The 20,358-nt window shown below is 41.6% G+C and overlaps 2 protein-coding genes across 4 annotated transcripts in view; both read left to right on the forward strand.

Moving 5' to 3' along the window:
• Positions 1–7,434: 7,434 nt before the first annotated feature.
• Positions 7,435–9,978, forward strand: LOC118085117 (complement C1q and tumor necrosis factor-related protein 9A-like). The gene is made up of 3 exons (XM_035115430.2): positions 7,435–7,637; positions 8,439–8,501; positions 9,167–9,978. The coding sequence occupies exons 1-3, from the start codon at positions 7,472–7,474 to the stop codon at positions 9,958–9,960; spliced, it is 1,023 nt and encodes a 340-aa protein (XP_034971321.2). The 5' UTR covers positions 7,435–7,471; the 3' UTR covers positions 9,961–9,978.
• A 1,935-nt stretch (positions 9,979–11,913) lies between these two features.
• Positions 11,914–20,358, forward strand: part of MIPEP (mitochondrial intermediate peptidase) — a 54,786-nt gene continuing 46,341 nt past the window's right edge. Inside the window, exons 1-8 of one of the 3 annotated variants that reach the window (XM_035115152.2) lie at positions 11,914–12,248; positions 14,414–14,587; positions 15,226–15,314; positions 15,831–15,917; positions 17,576–17,639; positions 17,975–18,157; positions 18,881–19,037; positions 20,238–20,286. In XM_035115152.2, the coding sequence (XP_034971043.2) occupies positions 12,063–12,248; positions 14,414–14,587; positions 15,226–15,314; positions 15,831–15,917; positions 17,576–17,639; positions 17,975–18,157; positions 18,881–19,037; positions 20,238–20,286 (989 nt within the window). In that variant the 5' untranslated portion in view covers positions 11,914–12,062. The other 2 variants (XM_035115151.2, XM_035115153.2) reach the window with 2 other exon arrangements.

The raw sequence follows: 20,358 nt of genomic DNA on the forward strand, positions 1-20,358 counted from the left end.
CCTTTTTGAAAATGGATCTTTTATTAACAGGCAAGTGGAAGTAGCACATTGAAGACTGTCGTATTAGATATGCCTCCTGTACATAGCTCAGCAATGATTGTAAAAAGACACTGATGCTAAACTGGATTGCCCAGCATGCTGTGAACCTCATTGCTTGCTTTTCAATAATATTCTTTTCCTGTCCCCAAATGAAATAGTTGAGAACTGGATATATGGAATTACAGACTGGCATTTTAGTCATAGCAGTTGTTAAAGTATTTTTTAAAATCATTTCAACAGACAAAAACAACTGTTGTGATAGCCCACCTGATTTGTAGTCACCTGCTTTGCAAGTACAAAAGTTGATTTTTGAAGGCACAGCCTCCCTTCCCCAGATGGGTGGGGTATAATAAACTATTACTATCATTATATTATATTATATTATTCCATTCACTCTAAAAACATAGCATAAAATTATTTTCAACAACTGGAACATGCAGCAAAACATTGCAATGCATTCACCAGCCAGCCATGCAGCAAGACCTTCCATTACCTCCCAACCTCGTTTTCCATTTTTCCTTTCCAACTGATAGATAGCACTCTGCAGCTACTGCTCAGTCCTCAATGGGCTGTTTCTGAGCCGTGTTGTCCCCTTAGGTTTATGAGTTTTAAAAATCTCTTTTGGGTACTTCTCCATACCCCAGAGCCTCCCCAAGCATGCTGCCACCTCTCTCCAGTTTTTCAGTGGTCCTGTTTCGGGCACTGTGCCTGGACCAGGGTTGATTACAGTTTTAAAACCTTTTCACATTTATCATTGCACGACCACAAAACTTGAGAAAGCTGGATGGACCCACTCACATGGCTGTGTCTGCCATAGTCTAGGTGCCTATGCCGTGATAAAGAATTTGTAGAATATGTGCTAGTCCTACATGATTAACAGACCATTGATCAGTGTTGTAGTCCTGTGACCCTGTGGGTATAGAAAGCAGGGTAAATAAAACAGTGGTCGCCAAGGTCTATTCTCTGCTCCTGTTGAAGTGCTCCAGCTGCTGCTATGTTGTCTGCTCTCTGCCAGAACCAGGCAATTTGCATCAATGCTTCTGCCACTCTCCCAAGCCCCCTTTCCTGGTCCATGGAGCATAAAAAGAACTTTGCTGTATTAGGCTAAAGGTATTCTCTAGTCAGGCATCTTGCTTTTCACAATGGTCAACCAGATGACTACGGGAAGCTCACAAGCAGGACATAAATGCAATAGCAACTGGTGCCCAGAGGCATTGTTGTCGTTTAATCGTGTCCGACTCTTCGTGACCCCATGGACCATAGCACGCCAGGCACTCCTGTCTTCCACTGCCTCCCGCAGTTTGGTCAGACTCATGTTCGTAGCTTCAAGAACACTGTCCAACCATCTCATCCTCTGTCGTCCCCTTCTCCTAGTGCCCTCCATCTTTCCCAGAGGCATACCACCTCTGATACTGGATGTATTGTAGCCATTGCAGCTAGCAGCCACTGATAGCTTTATCCTCCACTAATGTGTCTAATCCCCCTTTTTAAGTCATCCATGTTGGCGGCCCTCAGTACTGCTGGTGGAAGGGAATTCCCCAGCTTGAGAATGCACTGTGAAGAAGCATTTCCTCTTGCCTGACTTGACTCTCCCCTTATTTCACAGCATTGAATCACCCTAGTTTCTACAACAGGGAGTAGAAGCCCAGGAGATTCTCCAGGTGTTGCTAGATACGTTTGACCCTCCCACTGACACAAATTGCCTGGCTGACGAGTGTACCTTCATTATGGCAGCTTGATAGGAGACAGAAGGATTAGAATGGACTGCTATAGCTGACACTCAGTGCCCTGATACCTGCAGAATTGTGCCCAGGGAACACTGCTGTTTTACCACTGGAATGCTTTGGATTTACTTGTAGATGCACTGATGTTACTCCCTTCAGGAAACGCAAAACATTACAAAGAGAGGGAAATGTTTATCATTTTTCAGGTTACTCAGGAACAATGTTATGTACAGTACCTTGCACACCAAAGCCGCTTTATTTAATGAACTTCTTCACCTTGACCCCTTTTTGCAGCCAAATTTTGCTTTGCATGAAGGTGGTAGTGGTTGCAGCATATTAAGGCTGTGGGGCTGCTTTAATATTAATAATTTGGTTTAGAACGTTTTGACTTTGAAAAATATGAAGGCTGGAAGAATAGATTGGACTTAAGGTAATGGTAAAGGGACCCCTGACAATTAAGTCCAGTTGCGAACGACTCTGGGGTTGTGATTAAACATGTTCTCAAATTATCCTGGAAATTCAGTGGGTGGAATTCAGTGGAGCACCAAGGAGATTGTTCTGTCACAGCAAACAGCTTTGCTTGCCCAATGGAACAATATCCCCTCCCGCTCAACACTGTTGGCAGGGGTGTTTCCTGACCCTCCAGAGCAGATTTGGGGAAGGAGAGTAGGGAGTCCTCATTGTGCTAGTGGGAGTCTTCACACTGGCTACTGCTAGCAGAATGGGTTTGCTAAATCAGACCTTATATAATTGTGCAGCCCAAAATCCAAAGAGCCATTTCAGACCAGTCCAAAGGCTTGATCTCACTCTAGTGGGCTCCCCCCCCCCGTTTTTACACTATTTCTTTTAAGAACTGGTTTATCACAGCAGAGACATCTGCAACTGTGTCAAAAGTTGTTTTTCCAATTTCACCCTAGTGACCTGCTATTTATGAAATACAGGACCAAAATAGATCAGAGGTGGGGAATCTCTCACCCTCCACCTGTTGCTGGACTCCAAACTCTCCATCTTCCCTGCCCATTGGCCATGCTAGTTGAGGCTGATGGAACTTGGGGTCTAACAATGTTTGGAAAACCACAGGCTCCCCCATCATTGCCTTTAGTTTGTGGCCTGGGTCTGTAGGGAAGTGGGCTTTAATAATGCAGTATTGTGTTTGCAGGTCACCATAAGCTGACCTTGAGCTTCATCAAATTAATGTCCCTTTAAATAACATTGTTGAGTTTAAATTTGCATAACACCCCCACCCCCAATCTAAACCAAACTGCTGTTAATTTCTACTGCAATGCTTGTAAGTTGTTGTTTTTTTTGTCATGTTCTCGTATGACCACTGATTATGAGTTACAGGTAGGTAGCCGTGTTGGTCTGCCGTAGTCAAAACAAAATAAAGATTCCTTCCAGTAGCACCTTAGAGCCCAACTAAGTTTGTCATTGGTATGAGCAGCGTGCATGCACACGAAAGCTCATACCAATGACAAACTTAGTTGATCTCTAAGGTGCTACTGGAAGGAATCTTTTTATTTTGTTTCGACTGATTATGAGGTTCCTCACAATGCTAAAGCACAGCTTAGCAAGAGAGTTGGTGCAAATAACCCTCAAAGCACACTTTTCCTTGTTTCTACTGGACTAAACTAGCGCCAAACTCCTTAATTATCTGGCTTGCTGCTAGCATCTTTTAGCAAATAAATATCTAGGTTTTACAGTGGCTTGCATTTCAATATACAAAAGTGAAGGAGCTTAACTGAAACATTTTTTGCGTGGGGCATTCTTTTTACTTTTTAAATATATTGTAGATTTTAGCTTGGAGTTTGAGCCAAAGGACCTTAGCCATAATTAATGGTATATTTCTGTTGACTGCCTTTTCTTTCTCAGTGTGTATGGCATTTGCATATTGAAGACACCTTCTGAATGATTCTGTGATTTAACATTGTTGATAAATATTAGGCCTGCTTGTTCAACTTGCTTGTATATTTTGACAAGTGTTCTCTAACAATTCCCCGCCTTCTGTATATGTTCTTATGCATCTTAACAGCTCTGTGCTGCTACATATGTTTCAAGCCAGAATTCCTGGCTTCAGAAAAAAAATTACTTGGCTGTTGACAGCTAAAGGTATAATGTATAGGATCTCTTTACCTTCATATGTTGTTTGCTGTATCATTTGTTGCCAGATTTATTTGCATTCTGTATGTTTTATATCTTTTTAAAAAATATCTTCTGGGAATGACTCTACAAACGTACATTCCTTGTACCCTGCTCTAACTTTATATGTTTTGATTAAGAATGTGCATAACTTAACATTTCTCAGCTGTGTCTTACATAATTTCAACTGTACAGTTTCAATGTTTGTGATTTTTCATAGCATATAAAATATTGTATGTGAGCTTTAAATATTTGAACATTATCTGACAGCAAAATATCATCTGTTTTGTTTATTTTGTCTATTTATAATCTTGCTCTACGAACCTAAGGCTCCCCTCCCCCCGCAACATCTAGTTAACATTTAGCTTGCATAACTTCTCATTTTGCACGAGTTATCCCAAAAGAAATTTACAATAACATTTATTGCACATCTAACAATTTTTTTAAATAAACTGGTAAATACAGCTTTAAAAAACTAAACATACATAAGATCAATCTGGACCCAAGACAGATACCAACAGCTGTTGCTGCTGCCGCTTCTGTAAATAGGATTGCATCTTTTTCTCGTTTTGTAAGAGAGAGCAAATTGAGAGAGGTGGAAAGGTTGGCTTCTTTCTCAGTCACTGTATGTGATGTTTGTGCACAAGCCAAAAACATGCATATGTCTATCTGCAGGTGGGTACAGCTGCCTGAATGTCTCATGCAAATGTAAGTAGACACAACTGCTGGCTAAAGATACATTCAGAAAGAACACATGGCCCACTTTGCTGTGCATTATGATAGCTAGAAGGGTTTGGTACTGCAGAAACAAGTACTGTAAATTTGAATTTCCAAGAAAGCAACTAAATGGTCCATATTAGAATATAAGTCAAAAACATGATAAAATTTCATCCCCCTTCCCCCAAAGACCAGGATTATATTGTGAGCGGATGGATGGACGGAAGGGGCAGGCACTCCCCATGCCATTTTTCTAACAAAAAAGCTTTACCCGCACACCCAGTTCATACATACTTCATAATGAAGTGTTTATGTCCATAGTAGTTTCCCTCCCAGGGCAAATACCACTCAGGGATGCAGGGAGGGAAAGTCACCTGGAAAATGTTTTGATGCTGCAGTTCTGATCTATATCAGGGCTTACCCAAGGCTAATGTAGAAAAACGTGTAAGATTGGAGAAATGCAAATGTGAACATTTATTTAACGTATCATTTAGTTTGTCCCAGAGCTGGCCAGTAAGGCAAATCTAAAAGAGAATTCCATTCTGCAAGAAATACTGTGTGAAACTTCATGCTGGAGGGAGTTTTGTTTGCAGAGTTCCCTGTAAGACTGAAAATGATCTCAATACAGTATAGCAATAGTTCAGTTTATTTGGTCTACAGATAGGGAGGCAAGAATACACTGATTTCTGTTCCAATCTCTGTTGGTCACCTACGTCACTGCTGCACATGTAGCAAATGCCTGTAAAACAAACTTAAAACCTTCTTTGTTGGTAAATTCTTTTACCTGCAGTGCGTATTTACAGGAAGTACAATGACCACATCTGAAAAAGCCACGTGGAGGATTAGATAGTGTACTTTGTGTGGGTGTAGATTTTAAATCCATTGGACTAGATGACCCTTGTGGTCCCTTCCAACTCTACGATCCTCTGATTCTATGAAGCTTCCAAAAATTATTAAACCACTTACTGTCCAAAGGTTTCTGGACAAAGGTTCCATTGTTATAAGCAAACTATTCATGGGATGAGTAAAATACAGTAAGGTGATATTATTAATGGGAAAAGTTGAGGGGATGCATTATTTGAAAGTGGGGCAGGGATTTTTCAATCTTAAAAGATCCTTGAAAAAAACTTCCCTCAAAGAATCCTGGGAATCGTAGTTTGTTAAAGCTGCTGAGAGTTGTTGGAAGACCCCGTTCCCCTCACAGTGCTACAGTTCTCAGAGTGGTTTAACACTAATCCTTCAGAGGAAATTCTGGGAATTGGAGCTCTGTTAAGGTGAATAGTGGTCTCCTAACAACTATCAGCACCCTCAGCATACTACAGTTCCCAGAATTCTTTGTCGGGGGAGTCATGACTGTTTAAAGTGATGCAATACTGCTTTAAATGCATAGTGCAGTTGACACCATGGTAAAGCTGTGTGCAGTTAACAAAGACGGACTTTGGGGGTTCAAGTGGAAAACTGACAAAACACTGTACACTGGTGATTAATATTTAAGTGCTGGAATCATTCCACATAAATATCTTGGCACCTGCCTCCAAATTAATCATTGAGCGCATCTGAAAACTGGATAACAGCTTTTAGAACTTAGTAACCTACGCCCCAGCTGCCCTTGCTTTAGCTTCACATACAGTGCCTGAGTGTTAAGCACAAGATACCCAAAAACATATCCTGATAGGCAGTGGCGGAAAAGGTAAGGCTTGGATGCAAACTATGCCTGGGGAGTAGATGAGCAAATATGTAGAGGTTGAACATAAAGTCTCCTTTTAGAAAAAAATCTGCCATGTATGTTAGGGACAAAGGGGGCTGTCTTATACTGAGTGAGACTGTTGGTCCCCCCAATTCAGGAATTGTCTATGGACTAAGCAGTGGCTTTTCAAACGGGGGGGGGGGGGTTTCCCAGCTCTAAGTGGTGTGGCTTTCATCTGAGCCTCACAGGGCGGTTTTCAGTATAAAACAAGTAAAAAAACTATTAAGACATAACCACAACACATTAAATGAGAGACAGTAAAATTTCTGAAAATAAAAAGGTATTTGGCTGATGCCCAAAGGATGACAAGGTAGGCCTCCCTGAGGATGGATTTCTATACAGGGGTGCCACCACTCAGAAGGCTCCCTCTGGTCACCTGGAGAACAGGATCCAAGTTCTGCCTCTGGAGCAAAGGTAGCCTGGCCCTACCAGCTCTCTGAATGGAAAAACAACTGAGAACAGTAAGAAAGATGCTCTGAGTCATATGTGAATGAGATGAGCAGTGTCAAACTGAACAAATGTAATTTTTTAAAAAAAGCATTGGTGTCCATCCCCTGCCAGTACATTATTAAGTTGTATTCTCTTAAAATATTTGCTCGCTGCTAAAACTAGCTCTTGATTAAGGGGTTTATAGACTTCCCATAGGAAGTCTAATCTAAACGAATTATGGACTACAGCAACCTATAAGGACTTGTTCAGTGACAAAGTACAGACTTTGCATGCAGGCATCTCTATTCCTCGCGCCCCCCCCCAAAAGAAAACCCCTGATTACTCCTCTTGAGATCTCTGAGTTGCTTCTAGACAGAGTGTAGAGCACCGTACTAGCTGGACTAATGGTCTGACAGTATAAGACAACTTTGTATGTTCACAGTAACCTCCTGTTATCAAAATGAATTTTACCCACACACACCCTACACTACATAACCTTGTGCCCAATTGACAGCATGTGTTAGCGAACTCTCAAATGCATTTAAAACAAGATGAAGTTGCACAACAACTTTATGATTAAAACATAGCATTTATTTGGCAAAGCATGCTATTAATTGGTTGTTTTATGTTGGTTTTTTGCTTTTAAATATATTGATTCCTTCAGCTGAAATTAGATAGCATGAAACTCTGGATTATTCTGCTGGCTGTTGCAGTCAGCACAGAAGAAATACAAAGACAGAACAGCTGCAATGAAAGGTATCCTGGGATCCCTGGGAATCCTGGACACAACGGCATACCGGGACGTGACGGACGTGATGGACCAAAGGGAGAAAAAGGAGACACAGGTATCACACGTGTTGTCATCACGAGAACCCCATGTGCCAAGGTAGAGGAGAGCGGAGCCACTGATTCACTGTAACAATTGAGTTTACGATGATTTTCAAGGCTACTTTGGGTGTGAGGTTAATGTTTGCGTCTGCAATCAATGCTGATGGGTTGTCAGAAGTTGTGGCTGTGCAGTACTATGTGTAGCACAATTATGTGGTTGGGAGTTTATGAATGGAAGAAGTTTATGAATGGAAGAAGTTTTATCCCCTCCCTGATTAGAGCCTGCTGTGAGCCCCTCTCAGGTGAGAGATGGGAAAGCAGTATTTGGTGGTCCAGACTCCAACATTAGTGTTTCAGAGATGGGATGAGTCTCTAATATGTGTATACCCAGCAGTGATCCTTTGTATGGGAGTTGTAATATTGCTGAGTGTGAGTGGTTGGCTAATGAATGGCTGGTTGACAGAGATAATGAAAGAGGTAGGACTTCCAGTTTTAAAAAGCAGAGCTAATTACAGAAGACCAAAATCACCCAGCCATTAACTTAGAATCCATCAGTAACAAATATGAACAAGTGTAATAGTGCACCTACTCAATATGGCTGTACCTGTGCAAGCAATGACCAGTGGTGCTGCTTGCAGGAACATTATCTTGCACTGCCTTTGATTTTGTGCATTCCAGTTCTCCCTAATGGAGCAGAATTGTGTGTTGTTGCAGGATGTGAGGTCATTTTTGCAGTCCAAAAGCAGAAAGCTTAAGCATCACCTTTTTTTTAGAATGAAATGCTTAACAGAACTGACACTGCCTTTTTCTGCGGCTAGGTGAACCAGGACATCCTGGAAAATCAGGCACAGATGGCATAAATGGAGAAAAGGGAGATTCAGGTGAGAGCAAAAAGTGGTTTTGCTTGTTTTAGCTTGTTACCTGCTCCTGAGGGGATATGGATAGATGCAGCTGAATTTTCATGGGTTAGGAATGGGGTTCAGCTAAGATTTTAATGCAAACCTACCTAATTGTGGGGGGGGGCATTTAATCTGCAGTAATGTAAAGTGAATTAAAAAGTGCCACTATTGGAGAATAGAGGTCACTGTCTCCCACTCTATGTCTTAAGCACTTCACTGAGCACATCATAATTAAAGTGGAATCCTCCCATTTCCTATATGTTTGGATATATATATATCCCAACTGACAGCTAAATTGCAGCTCTGGAAAATCTCTTTTTCTCCCACAACACTTTCTCTCATGCTCTGAAAATTCCAAGGCCGTCCTTGACCTTCTCATCTCCTATCAGGGCAGTGTTAGCTAATTTCTCCTCCTTCTTTGGTGATCACTCGTAGCTGAGTAAGATTGTCTTCCATAAACACGATCTTAACAATGGGTCCATAAGTGACTGTGAAGGCCAAATCTGGATCCACATGTCCTTCCACAGTGGGGACATTGGTTTCCCCTGTTATCTTGCACACATGTTCCTACAGTAACAATCTTATACTAGATAATTAATCCATTCTCTTAAATAAAAGAAATCTCTCTGTTTCTCCTTTGCTTTTAGGAGCTGATGGCAGAGTTGAAGAGAAAGGGAACAAAGGCAATAAAGGGTCAAGAGGCTGGCCTGGGAAATTTGGACCTAAGGGAATTCCTGGTCCTGTTGGTGATAAAGGTCAAAAGGGTGAGCTAGGACTGCAAGGACAAAAGGGGACAAAAGGGGACATTGGGCCCATTGGCCCAAAAGGACTCAAAGGTGAAATTGGAGTCCAAGGCGAAATAGGCTTAAGGGGTCCCATTGGACCAATTGGCCCCATTGGTCCAAAAGGAGATGTGGGAGGCCCAGGTCCAAAGGGCAGTAGAGGAATCCAGGGAGAAAGGGGATGGAAGGGAGACAGGGGAGAAAAGGGAAAACTTGGTAGTATCCCAGTCATCCCGAGAAGTGCCTTCAGTGTAGGTCTTACCACTAAGTTTCCTCCTCTCAACGTTCCCATCAAATTTGACAAAGTGATGTACAACGGCTTAAACCATTATAACACTGCCACTGGGGTATTCACTTGCCAGATTCCTGGTGTCTATTACTTCACCTACCACATCACTGTCTATTCAAGGAACGTTAAGGTAGCTCTGATTAAAAATGGGAACAGGATGCTCCACACCGCTGACCACTACCAGAATGGTGAAGACCAGGCCTCAGGAGCAACCATCTTGGAGCTGCAGAAAGGTGATCAGATATGGCTGCAGACCCATGGGACTTCTAATGGTTTGTTTGCAGACCCTGATGATGACACAACCTTCACAGGCTTCCTTATATTTAGTACCTCAGAGACAGCAGCTCCTATACCACTCCTTAGTTTGTGATCTGTTTTGTTTCTAATGTGATGCCAATTATACATACTATTACTTATTTCTCACATCGAGATTTGTATGGCAACAAAGCTTACAAGAGCATATTAATAGCTAATTGCATGTGACATAGTCCTTGATGCTAAACATTTGCACACTACTTTGTTTATATTATTCCCAGGAGCAGTCTTGTTGGTTTTGAAGAAAAAATCTGAAAACTAGGCCGGCTAGTCCATATCTCAATTTATACAAAATTCTGCCTGCAACACTGTATGTAACACTCAGAATCACAAATGTGGAGAATCATCTTACCTTGGGAGAACAGGGTGTTGCTGTTTGTTTGTTTTAAATGAGAAGAATAAGCTCCCATACTTTTTGCCAGAATAGCTAGACCTGGATTAAATTGTGCAACCTACTTTTGCATGCCCATGCCAAGATGCAATGAGCTTGTTTGCTAGATGCCGCATCAGGACCTGAAGAAATTTATCCTATTTCTGCCATTCCCCACCCTCTCAAGTTCCCAGTTAGTCTGTAGAACTTGGGTTTTCTGTTTTGCAGTGGTGACGAACCAAGCAAATTCAGGTTCCCTGTTATGGTTGGTGCTGTAGCTGGCATTTCCCCTAACATGCTACAATGTTTCTGAACATTGGACAATGTTTGCCTGGAATAAAACATACTTTTACCTATTTAGTATCTTATCTTTGGGGGCATAAAAAATTATTACACATTACTCTGGAATTCTAAATGTGTGAGAGAGACAGAGGGGAGAGGAATATCCCTTGATGCCTAATTTGAGTGAAGGGCAATAAGACTGCTTTGTTGTTGTTGTTTAGTCGTTTAGTCGTGTCCGACTCTTCGTGACCCCATGGACCATAGCACGTCAGGCACTCCTGTCTTGCACTGCCTCCCGCAGTTTGGTCAAACTCATGTTCGTAGCAATAAGACTGCTAACCGAATTTATTTAATTCATTTATTTAGTAATACACAGTACCCTTATTTATTACTTCCTCTCAGGAGCTCTGGGCAACATTGAAGCGTCTCTCTTCCTTGTATCCTAATATCAACTCTGTGACATAGCTTACTGCAAGAGAGAGTGACTGGCCCAGAGACACCCAGCAAGTTTCAAGACTGACCTTGAAGCTGGCTGCGCTCCCTCTGAACCCCACGCTCTAACCACTATACCACCCCACCGAATTCACATTTCCGGGAGTGCAAAACCCATCAGCAGGTTCGGCCCACCCATGAGACAAGGTGAAGCAACCACTTCGGGCAGCAGGATCTGCAGGGGCAGCAGATCCAGATGTGGGTCTTTATTCCTCCCCCACCCCCTTGTTCATGATGTACTGTAGAATGATCTTCACTCAGGCCTTTTCCCCGGCGGGGAGGGGGAGGCCATTTTATGATCTACCTCAGGCACAAAAATAAATGGGGCCTGGGGCTGCCCATTCGTCTCAGCAAGAGTCCCACTTCAGATGAAATCAGCCTGCACAGCAAACTGTGGCTCGGGTGTAGCATTTACACCTAAAAGTGGTAGATCTGTAAATACATGTCGCCCATGCAATGTGCAAAGATGGGGCGTCGTTTTTTAAAATATTATTTCAGGTTGTTTTTTTTTTAAAAAAAGCCAGCAAACAAAATGCCTTGCAACACCAGAGCAGCGTGAAAAGTTGCAACCCCCTTTTTTGTAAGGAGGATTCTTGCTTGCTTGCATTATTTACTAGTTCTTTCGCTTTCCCTATTAAAGCAGCGTTCAAAAAAATTAAGTAGAGCCCATTAGCAGAGGCGGCGCATCATCATCTTTACCATCATCTCCTTCAGCTGTCCGCCGCCGCCTCGGAGTGAAGGATAATTGAAAACATAAGGGCGGAAAGCCGAAGCGCTAGGGAAATCCCTCTTGCCGCCACACCGGGGCGAATGTCTGCCTCCAGGACGCGAGAGAGGAGGCGACGAAGCTCCTCCTCACGGCCCGGCCGCGTAAGAGGTCGCCGCCGGAACCAGGAACAAGCGAGGCCGAGGCGCTCTAGCGGCCTGGTCGGCGTGTAGCCAAGGGAGCTTTCCCCCCTCAAGAAAAAGAGTACAGGCCAAGCAGGCAGGCGGGGAGCCCGGCCGGTGCCGCCATGCTGGCCGGCTGCGGTCGTGTGGCGCGGTCTGCCGCGAGCGGCCTGAGGTGGGGCCGGGCCGGCGGCTGCAGCAGCAGCAACGGCAGCTCCGGTCCCCAGAGATGGGTCAGCACCAGCTGGTCCCCGGTGGGCGCTGCCTTTAACGCTCAGCAGCAGCACCGGTGGGAGCTGGGGAAGAAAACGGTGAGAGGCCGCATGGGCCGGGGAGGCTGCGGCGACCCCCTCATGGGGTCGGAGAGAGAGGGGCTTGTTCTGAGCCCCAGGACCTCTTTTCGGTGCCAAGACTCCGGAGCAAGCGATGCGAAGACTGTGCACGGCCAGGATTTTATTTTTATTCATGCCTGCTTCCGAAAGGAATAGATAGCTGCTCCCACCCATCCCTTTATCCTCACCACAGCGGTTTGTGTAGTGTGTTGTTTCTTACCTGTGCATAATGGTTTTGTACTATTGTATGCTACTTAAAGGTTTTTTTTAAAGTGGTTTACATCCACTACCGCTCCTAAATAAATAAAACAGCCCTGTGAGGTGGGTTAAGCAGCTGGCCCAAGTTTTGTGGCCGAGTGGAGATCTGACCCAAAGTGCCTCAGGTTTGAATAAAACACCTTAACTACTACACCTGGTTGGTTCCCAGTGTCTGGGGTCTCACTGAATTTCCCCACAGAATAGTCCTTGATTTGAATTAGGGGTTTAGCAACACCTCACCCCTTAGATCTTCATGGCATAGTAGCTGAGCTAGAAATCCAGCAGGACCTTTTTTCCACCTCTGTCTCTTTATGCAAGGACAAGCTTTCCAAGCTCTTTGCTTGTTGTGCACTGTTAAAGCATACCTGCGCACTCCTTGTTCTGCTAAGTCTTTGGAGCACTGGCGTTAGGGCTCAGTTAATTTAATGTATCCACTGCTGGTTTTGGATGAGCTGAATTTTAACTCTGAACTAATCCTGGATCAGCAACATGTCACATAGCACAGGTTGACCTGAAAAGCCAGCGAGAGTTGTCAGTAAAACACAGGAATAATCCATAAAGGCGACAACCTTCGGCTTAATGGTGGCATTTGGAAATTAGTGACCCATTCAAGAGTTTTTTCTCTTTTGAAAAGTGATTAGCAAGTTATGGTAACCTGGTGTAAGAAGTCACTACAGTGGAACCTCGGTTTATGAACACCTCGGTTTATGAATTTTCGGTTTATGAACGCCGTGGACCCATCTGGAACGGATTAATTCATTTTCCATTACTTTCAATGGGAAAGTTTGCTTCAGTTTATGAACGCTTCAGTTTATGAACAGACTTCCGGAACCAATTACACCCATGCTTCAGTTTATGAACGCTTCAGTTTAAGTACTCTGCGGACCCGTCTGGAACGGATTAATCCACTTTCCATTACTTTCAATGGGAAAGTTTGCTTCAGTTTATGAACGCTTACTCCGCGGACCATCTGGAACGGATTAATTCACTTTCCATTACTTTCAATGGGAAAGTTCGCTTCAGTTTATGAACGCTTCAGTTTATGAACAGACTTCCGGAACCAATTGTGTTCATAAACCGAGGTACCACTGTAATCTATATACTGCATCTCAGTTTCCAACACTGAGGTTTTGTGTATGCGTACAGATGTAGATGTACCTCGGTTTCCGAACGCCTTTGTTGTCGTACGTTTCGGTTCTCGAACGCTGAAAACGTAGAAGTAAATGCTTCCGTTTTTGAACGTTTTTCGGAACTCAAACATGCAACATGACTTCCGCTGGGTGCAATAAGCTCTTACAACCAATGGGAAGATGTGCCTTGGTTTTCAAACTTTTCGGAAGCCAAATGGTCTTCCGGAACAGATCCGAGGTACCACTCTGTATGTATAATGTACATCACAGACGCACATATTATATATGACACATAAACACATATGTTGCAGACACATGCATATATAAACCTATGGGGGAAGCCCCAAAACATCCCTATAACTGAATAAGCTCAGTGGATACAGGATGCTGACTGGCCTATGGGATGGGGTGAATGGAGCATCCTGCATGGCTCACCGGTGAACTGAGTAGCAGCATCCCAAGCAACAACATTTTGTTGCAAATCATACCAGTGATTCCCACTTGTACTTTAAACGCAAGATGATGTAATATTAATTTAGGAATCTACTTCGGGCATCCAAATAAAAACATAATTGCTGTGTTGTGGAATTGGTGATTAAATCAAGTGTGCTGAAACATTTTCACACTTCATGTCTTTTTACAAATGCAGCTTAATTGTAAAAAGCGGGTTTATAATTTATACGGTAGCATTGCTGCGAACAGGAAAAGTTGTGGTGTATTTATTATTTATATGGGACCTGTTCTCGTGTGTTTTAGGGTCTGTTTGGTGTACCAGAGCTGAGTTGTCCAGAAGGATTTCAAGAAGCTCAAGAAAAATCACTGCAAGAAACAGAACAACTAGTACAAAAAGCATGTACTACACCGCCTGGGAAGGAGACAGTCATGATCTTTGATCAGCTCTCAGATGCTTTGTGTAGAGTAGCAGATCTGGTAAGATACTTTTGAAACTTTGAAATTGTCATTTGTTAATTAACACATTTCTAGATTCCAGTTTCATAAACTTTGTCAAATGCAGTGGGAACTACATCAATATTAGAATCTAACAATGAAACTAAATGAGATTTCCTGCTAAAACAGACAAGCCTGTTGCTCTAACTCCTTGATTTCTTTTTTAAAATGTAGTGCCCAATACTGTATAGTGAACACTGGGCTTGTTAATACATTGCTTTTAGGCAGTAATTGATTTACTGGGGATTATGCCGTTATATTAGATAGTGCATGTATTTGTTCTATACATTTTGGTAACCCACTGCTAATTATGGCTTCCCATTACGTATACAGACAGTAGAATAGACATGTGGCTGATCCTCAAGCACAGTGGTACAAAGACTTTCCTCCTCTCATGTTCATCTGTGTATGAAAATAATTTAAATGTGCTTTTTCCTGAGGCTGGGTGAGGAAAATGCCGTGTTAAATAGTATCAATAGATTGTACTGCTATGAAACACAAGATGCACTTACAAAAAAAGATGCACATGGCAATTTAAGTTAGAATTTATAACTTTTCTTTAAATATCAAAACAAACATTTCCCTATCACTATTATAGTTTCTTTTTTCTACCGCTTTAGGCTGACTTTGTGAAAATTGCCCATCCAGATTTTGCTTTCAGAGAGGCTGCTGAGGAAGCCTGCAGAAGCATTGGCACTATGGTAGAAAAGTATGTTTTATTCATTATGTTACAGCTTATCTGTTTATTGAATGCTGTTATGAACAGTAGATAACAAGGTGTTTTGTTTTCCTATGTATTCTAAAGTCTTTATGGAAACAAGGAGAATCTCTTCCAATTAAGAAATCTGCTAGAAATGTTTTTTAGTTTATAGTAATTACAGCCCTGATATTCCAATTCTAAATACATGTTTCCTAACTACTAGGGCTGTTTCCAGACTGACATCTAATAGTGTTACTAATTATAATTGAGATATTGTCCTTTTACAATGTGTTATATTTTTCTATGTTCTGTCCATACCAGTGGGGAAAGCAATGGTCCATATTACATGAGTGGTCATTTAATAAAAATGAAATCCAAGAGTTCCATTTAAAAAACCAACCTGACAGTTTAAAAGACATGACAGAAAAATTCTGCAGAAATAGTAAACCTAAAAATGTTTTTGTTATTGTATTGTGAAATAATTGTATTAGTAGCAACTGATCCTTTAATCTTCTGTATTTCTAGATTAAATACAGATGTAGATTTGTGCCAAAGTCTAAGAAAGTTGTTGGCTGATAAAGGTGTAATGGCGTCCCTTGATCCAGAAACAAGGTACACATTTTTAATTTTGTTTCAGTAGATATTTCTTCATGATACTCAAAATGTTGGCTATTTAATGTTCTGCATATACCTTATTACAATATAGGAAGTTCAAAACACGGTGAAATTATTTCCATAGTATACCATATTTGTGAGTCTAATTCCAGTCTTTAACTATAGAACACATTGTGTTAGTGGTCTAGGTAACCTATGGTTACAGGTGCCATTTCATGCTTTGAAATATATACCCAATATATCCAGACTTGTCCTTTCATAGACTTACCATGCTTCCATCTACATTCCTCAATACAGAATCTACTCGCTGCTTTGAAACTGAAGGGACTTTTGTAAAATTTGTAAAATTCTGTGCTTTCCTCTGGAAATTTTAAAACTCCATGCTTTGGTCAGGGTTGGTAACCCTAACACCCCAATTATCATGGTCATCTTCAATTCCTTTTGACTTTTTTATCTAAGGCCTCAGAGCTGTATCAGACTTATGGTCAGTGTGCCACAAAAAAAGTTTGCAAGCAAGACATGATAATATCTATTGTTAGAAGGAATTAAACAATGCAAATATTTGTCTTCCCTGTGAACATGAAGGTTACCATGAGCCTGCAATCTTAACCCTGCTTACCTGGGAGTAAGCACCATTGAATTCAACAGGACTTACTTCTGAGAGCACATGGTTAGGATTGTTTTGTACATATGCCATATGGAAAGCTATTTTCATAAAAAAAGATGTTCCATTGCTGTGAGATTGGATCCATGTTACTATTTGTTTTCATCAGCACCAGGCAATTAGTGAGTAAATTGCATACTTCATGATTCTGCTGGCTTGACTGTGAAGTCAGCTGGTATGTCATTGTTAATGATTTTCAATATTTTCTGTATGCCACACTCAGTTTGTGGAATACCCTTCCCTCTAAGGCATGGCTGGGACTGATACTATCCATTTTTCAGTGCCAGCTGAAAACTTTCCTCTGCCTCCAGGTCTTTGGATATTTCAGGGCAATTTGCCTGTACAGAAATAGTGATGGAGGATTTTTAAAAAATTGAATTGTGTATTGCTTTTGATTTTGTAAAACATATTTTAATAATTGTAACACTCTCTGGGGTCCTGTGGTGAAAAGTGGGATAGAAATTATATTAAATAATGAATAAATTGTATTGATAATTCCCTACATTGACAAATTAGAACTTGGTCTGCAATATAGGTAAAGGTAAAGGGACCCCTGACCATTAGGTCCACTTGTGACCGACTCTGGGGTTGCACGCTCATCTCGCATTATTGGCCGAGGGAGCCGGCATATAGCTTCCAGGTCATGTGGCCAGCATGACAAAGCCACTTCTGGCGAACCAGAGCAGCACACGGAAACACCGTTTACCTTCCCGCTGTAGCGGTTCCTATTTATCTTCTTGCATTTTGACGTGCTTTCGAACTGCTAGGTTGGCAGGAGCTGGGACCGAGCAACGGGAGCTCACCCCGTCGCAGGGATTCGAACCGCTGACCTTCTGATCAGCAAGCCCTAGGCTCAGTGGTTTAACCCACAGCTCCACCTGGGTCCCTATGGTCTGCAATATAATAATCTGCAAAATGTAATATATATTCGTAAAAGGGATGACTCTATAACAGTACATGTCCTGGACTTAATGTGATTTTATTATTTTAGGCGAGTGGCGGAACTTTTCATGTTTGATTTTGAGATCAGTGGTATTCATTTGGATGAAGAAAAGGTGAGTTATTTCCATTATAAGAAAGGCTATTGCCTGAGCCTTCTAAAAACTAAGCCCATATCCCAAGCATAATCTGCTGATTAACCACCATAATCAAGATTTACAGAATACAATGATCCTTAACCTTAATAGCATGGTATTGATTTCTACAGCTAAGATACTATGGCCTTAGTTTTTAAAACATCTTAATTTCATAAGGAATATGTATGCATGGGAATATTCCCACAGATTGCTGAACCAATGCAATGCAGGAATCTCAACTAAAGTTTGAAAGATGTTAACGGAAACTATATTTTAAAGAAATATTTATTACTCTGTTTATTTCTCATTTGCAGCGAAGGAGAGCAGTAAATCTCAATGTCAAAATATTGGATTTGTGTAATGAATTTCTCATAGGATCTCATCTTCCAAACAAGGTTGACAAGCACATTTTACCAGAACACATTCGGCATCATTTTGCAGTTGAAGGCAATTATGCCCAAATCAGTGGTCTCAATGCTGATAGTCCTGATGATCTGGTATGTATACATGAAGTACATTACAGCACCATATATAGTACGATCACATCTTACAAGCATTTAACTCATGTTAGTTCAACCCTATGTGGTTGAAGGCCATTTCGTTGAAACCCACAAGTTAAATGCAAGCAAGGCCCTCTTGGCGCATCGGTTCTAGGATGCTCTCATGAGATCTCTTGGAGTCATCCTTGTTCCTGTGAGGTATTGTGCCAGCATCCCTAGCCTTCTGGAGCCGATGTGCTGAGCAGGACTTGCCAAGCAAGCAAAGCAGGGAGCTGAAAAGTTCTTTTCGCACTGGGAAAACCCAGTAATCCAAGTTGGGGACCATCACCCCAATTCCATAGTATGTGCTATGTGAAGAAGACTTCTTTTTGTCTGTCTGGGATCTTCCAACTTCCAACTGGGTTCTTTAAGTACGTGAGAGGGAGGAAAACCTTCAATCATCTCCATTTGTCTGCATGGAGGTCTTTTAACTGTACAGTGTACCCCACACCTAAGCCATAGGTGTGATGACTAAATTTGCTAAAGCTATCTTCTTTAATGCTCCATCTAATGACCGGGAAAAGGGATTCAGAAATTGACCAGTTAGGGAAGAAGCGAATATTCCTACTGTCTCTTCCCTTCATTTGGGTGATACTGTATAATATAAATGTCTTTTCATCCATTTCTGCATTTTGCTATTATAGTTGTCCATATATTGCTTTTCTTTTGAATTAACCTTAGGTACGTGAAGTTGCCTACAAGATTTTCCTGTACCCAAATGCTCAGCAATTACACTGTTTAGAGGAACTTCTTACCAGCAGAAACCTTCTGGCCCAGTTAGTAGGATATGATACATTTGCTCATCGGGCTCTTCAGGGGACAATGGCCAAAACTCCAGGTACAGTAATGCTTGCATTGTGAATTATGCCAGGATAAATGCAGGCTGTGCAGATTGTTACAAGAGATTAGTAGTACACGGGAGGAGAGAAAAGTAGGAGGGGAACATTTTCCTTCGTGTTCAATTCCCCCACCCCCTGGCAACAGTTTCTCTCATATTGATTCTAATGGGAGGGAAATAACACTAGCTCTGTTTCAGGGAAAAGGGATGCCTTTGGATCCTGTGGATCTACAGCCTTTCCTGGCATGCCCCTGACAGCACCCTGCAAGGCCCATATTTGCCCTCTCCTAACACCCGAGGGGCACTATGTGGACCTTTTCACAGCCTCATGAGGGTGGCATACGAGGTTGGATCTCCCTCTCCAAGGGTGGACCTTTGTTTCTCTCCATCCTCTGAAAGGGATATCAGAGAATCCTATGGTCCTGGGACACTCTCCCAAGGAACATGATTTCCCAAACACTAATTTATGCAGTGTCAGAATGTTTTAAATATATTACACCCTCATACGAAATACACTGCATAGAATGATGTCTCAGTGAAATCGTTATGTTAAAGAAATGTTGCTGCTTGTTATTTTAGTTATGTTGACCGTCCATGAGTATTTATTATTTGCTGTTAATGTACAACTTCCTTTATTCAGTATATTCCCATTGTTTCAAAGTTCCAGTGAACTTTGCATGGGGAACATTCAGGTGTTGTTAGACTACAATTCTTGTCATCTCTGACCATCCCGGGCCATCCTTGCTGTGTGACTAAGAGGAGTTGGAGTCAAACAATATCTGTTGGTCCACAGGTTCCTCAGCCGTAGTAAAGTTGAATACTCAAACTTCTGCATTATGATTTAATTGTTATCCGTCAGTTTTAAGATTAGGAACCTAGAAACCTTGCACTAGTCAGCTCTGTTTATTCAGCTATGACCTGCTGTAGTTCTTTTAGGGCTGAAAATGAACCTACATTAATGTCTCCAGGGAGTCAGAAATTTCAAGTTTAATTATGCTTAATAGCTTTTTTTAGTAAATAAAACAGGTAACCACTACATTCAGCCTTTTTTTAAAAAAAACTATGGCTTAATTCACTTCTGAATTATGAATCGTTTAGTAGATTACTTTAAACTAGATAAAAGTTTACAGCTGTATATGTTATTTCTTAAGTGTTCTTTCTGGCTACTGTACCAATATTTTCTTCCATTCTGTTTTTTAGAGAAAGTAATGCAATTTCTTGTGAAGCTTTCAGATAAGTTATTCAGTCGGTGAGTTTATTTTTAATAAGATTTAAAAGAACAAATTTGCCTTGCTGCAATGTAAAAATATTGTAATATTAC

The sequence above is a fragment of the Zootoca vivipara genome, chromosome 4 (assembly GCF_963506605.1).
Source record: "Zootoca vivipara chromosome 4, rZooViv1.1, whole genome shotgun sequence".
Lineage (NCBI taxonomy): Eukaryota > Metazoa > Chordata > Lepidosauria > Squamata > Lacertidae > Zootoca > Zootoca vivipara.

Bases quoted from the DNA above. Each gene is read 5' to 3' on its own strand.
- LOC118085117 (XM_035115430.2), top strand. From the start codon at position 7,472: ATGAAACTCTGGATTATTCTGCTGGCTGTTGCAGTCAGCACAGAAGAA. The intron at 7,638-8,438 runs GTATCACACGTG...TTCTGCGGCTAG, and splicing joins GGGAGAAAAAGGAGACACAG to GTGAACCAGGACATCCTGGA. The intron at 8,502-9,166 runs GTGAGAGCAAAA...CTTTGCTTTTAG, and splicing joins TGGAGAAAAGGGAGATTCAG to GAGCTGATGGCAGAGTTGAA.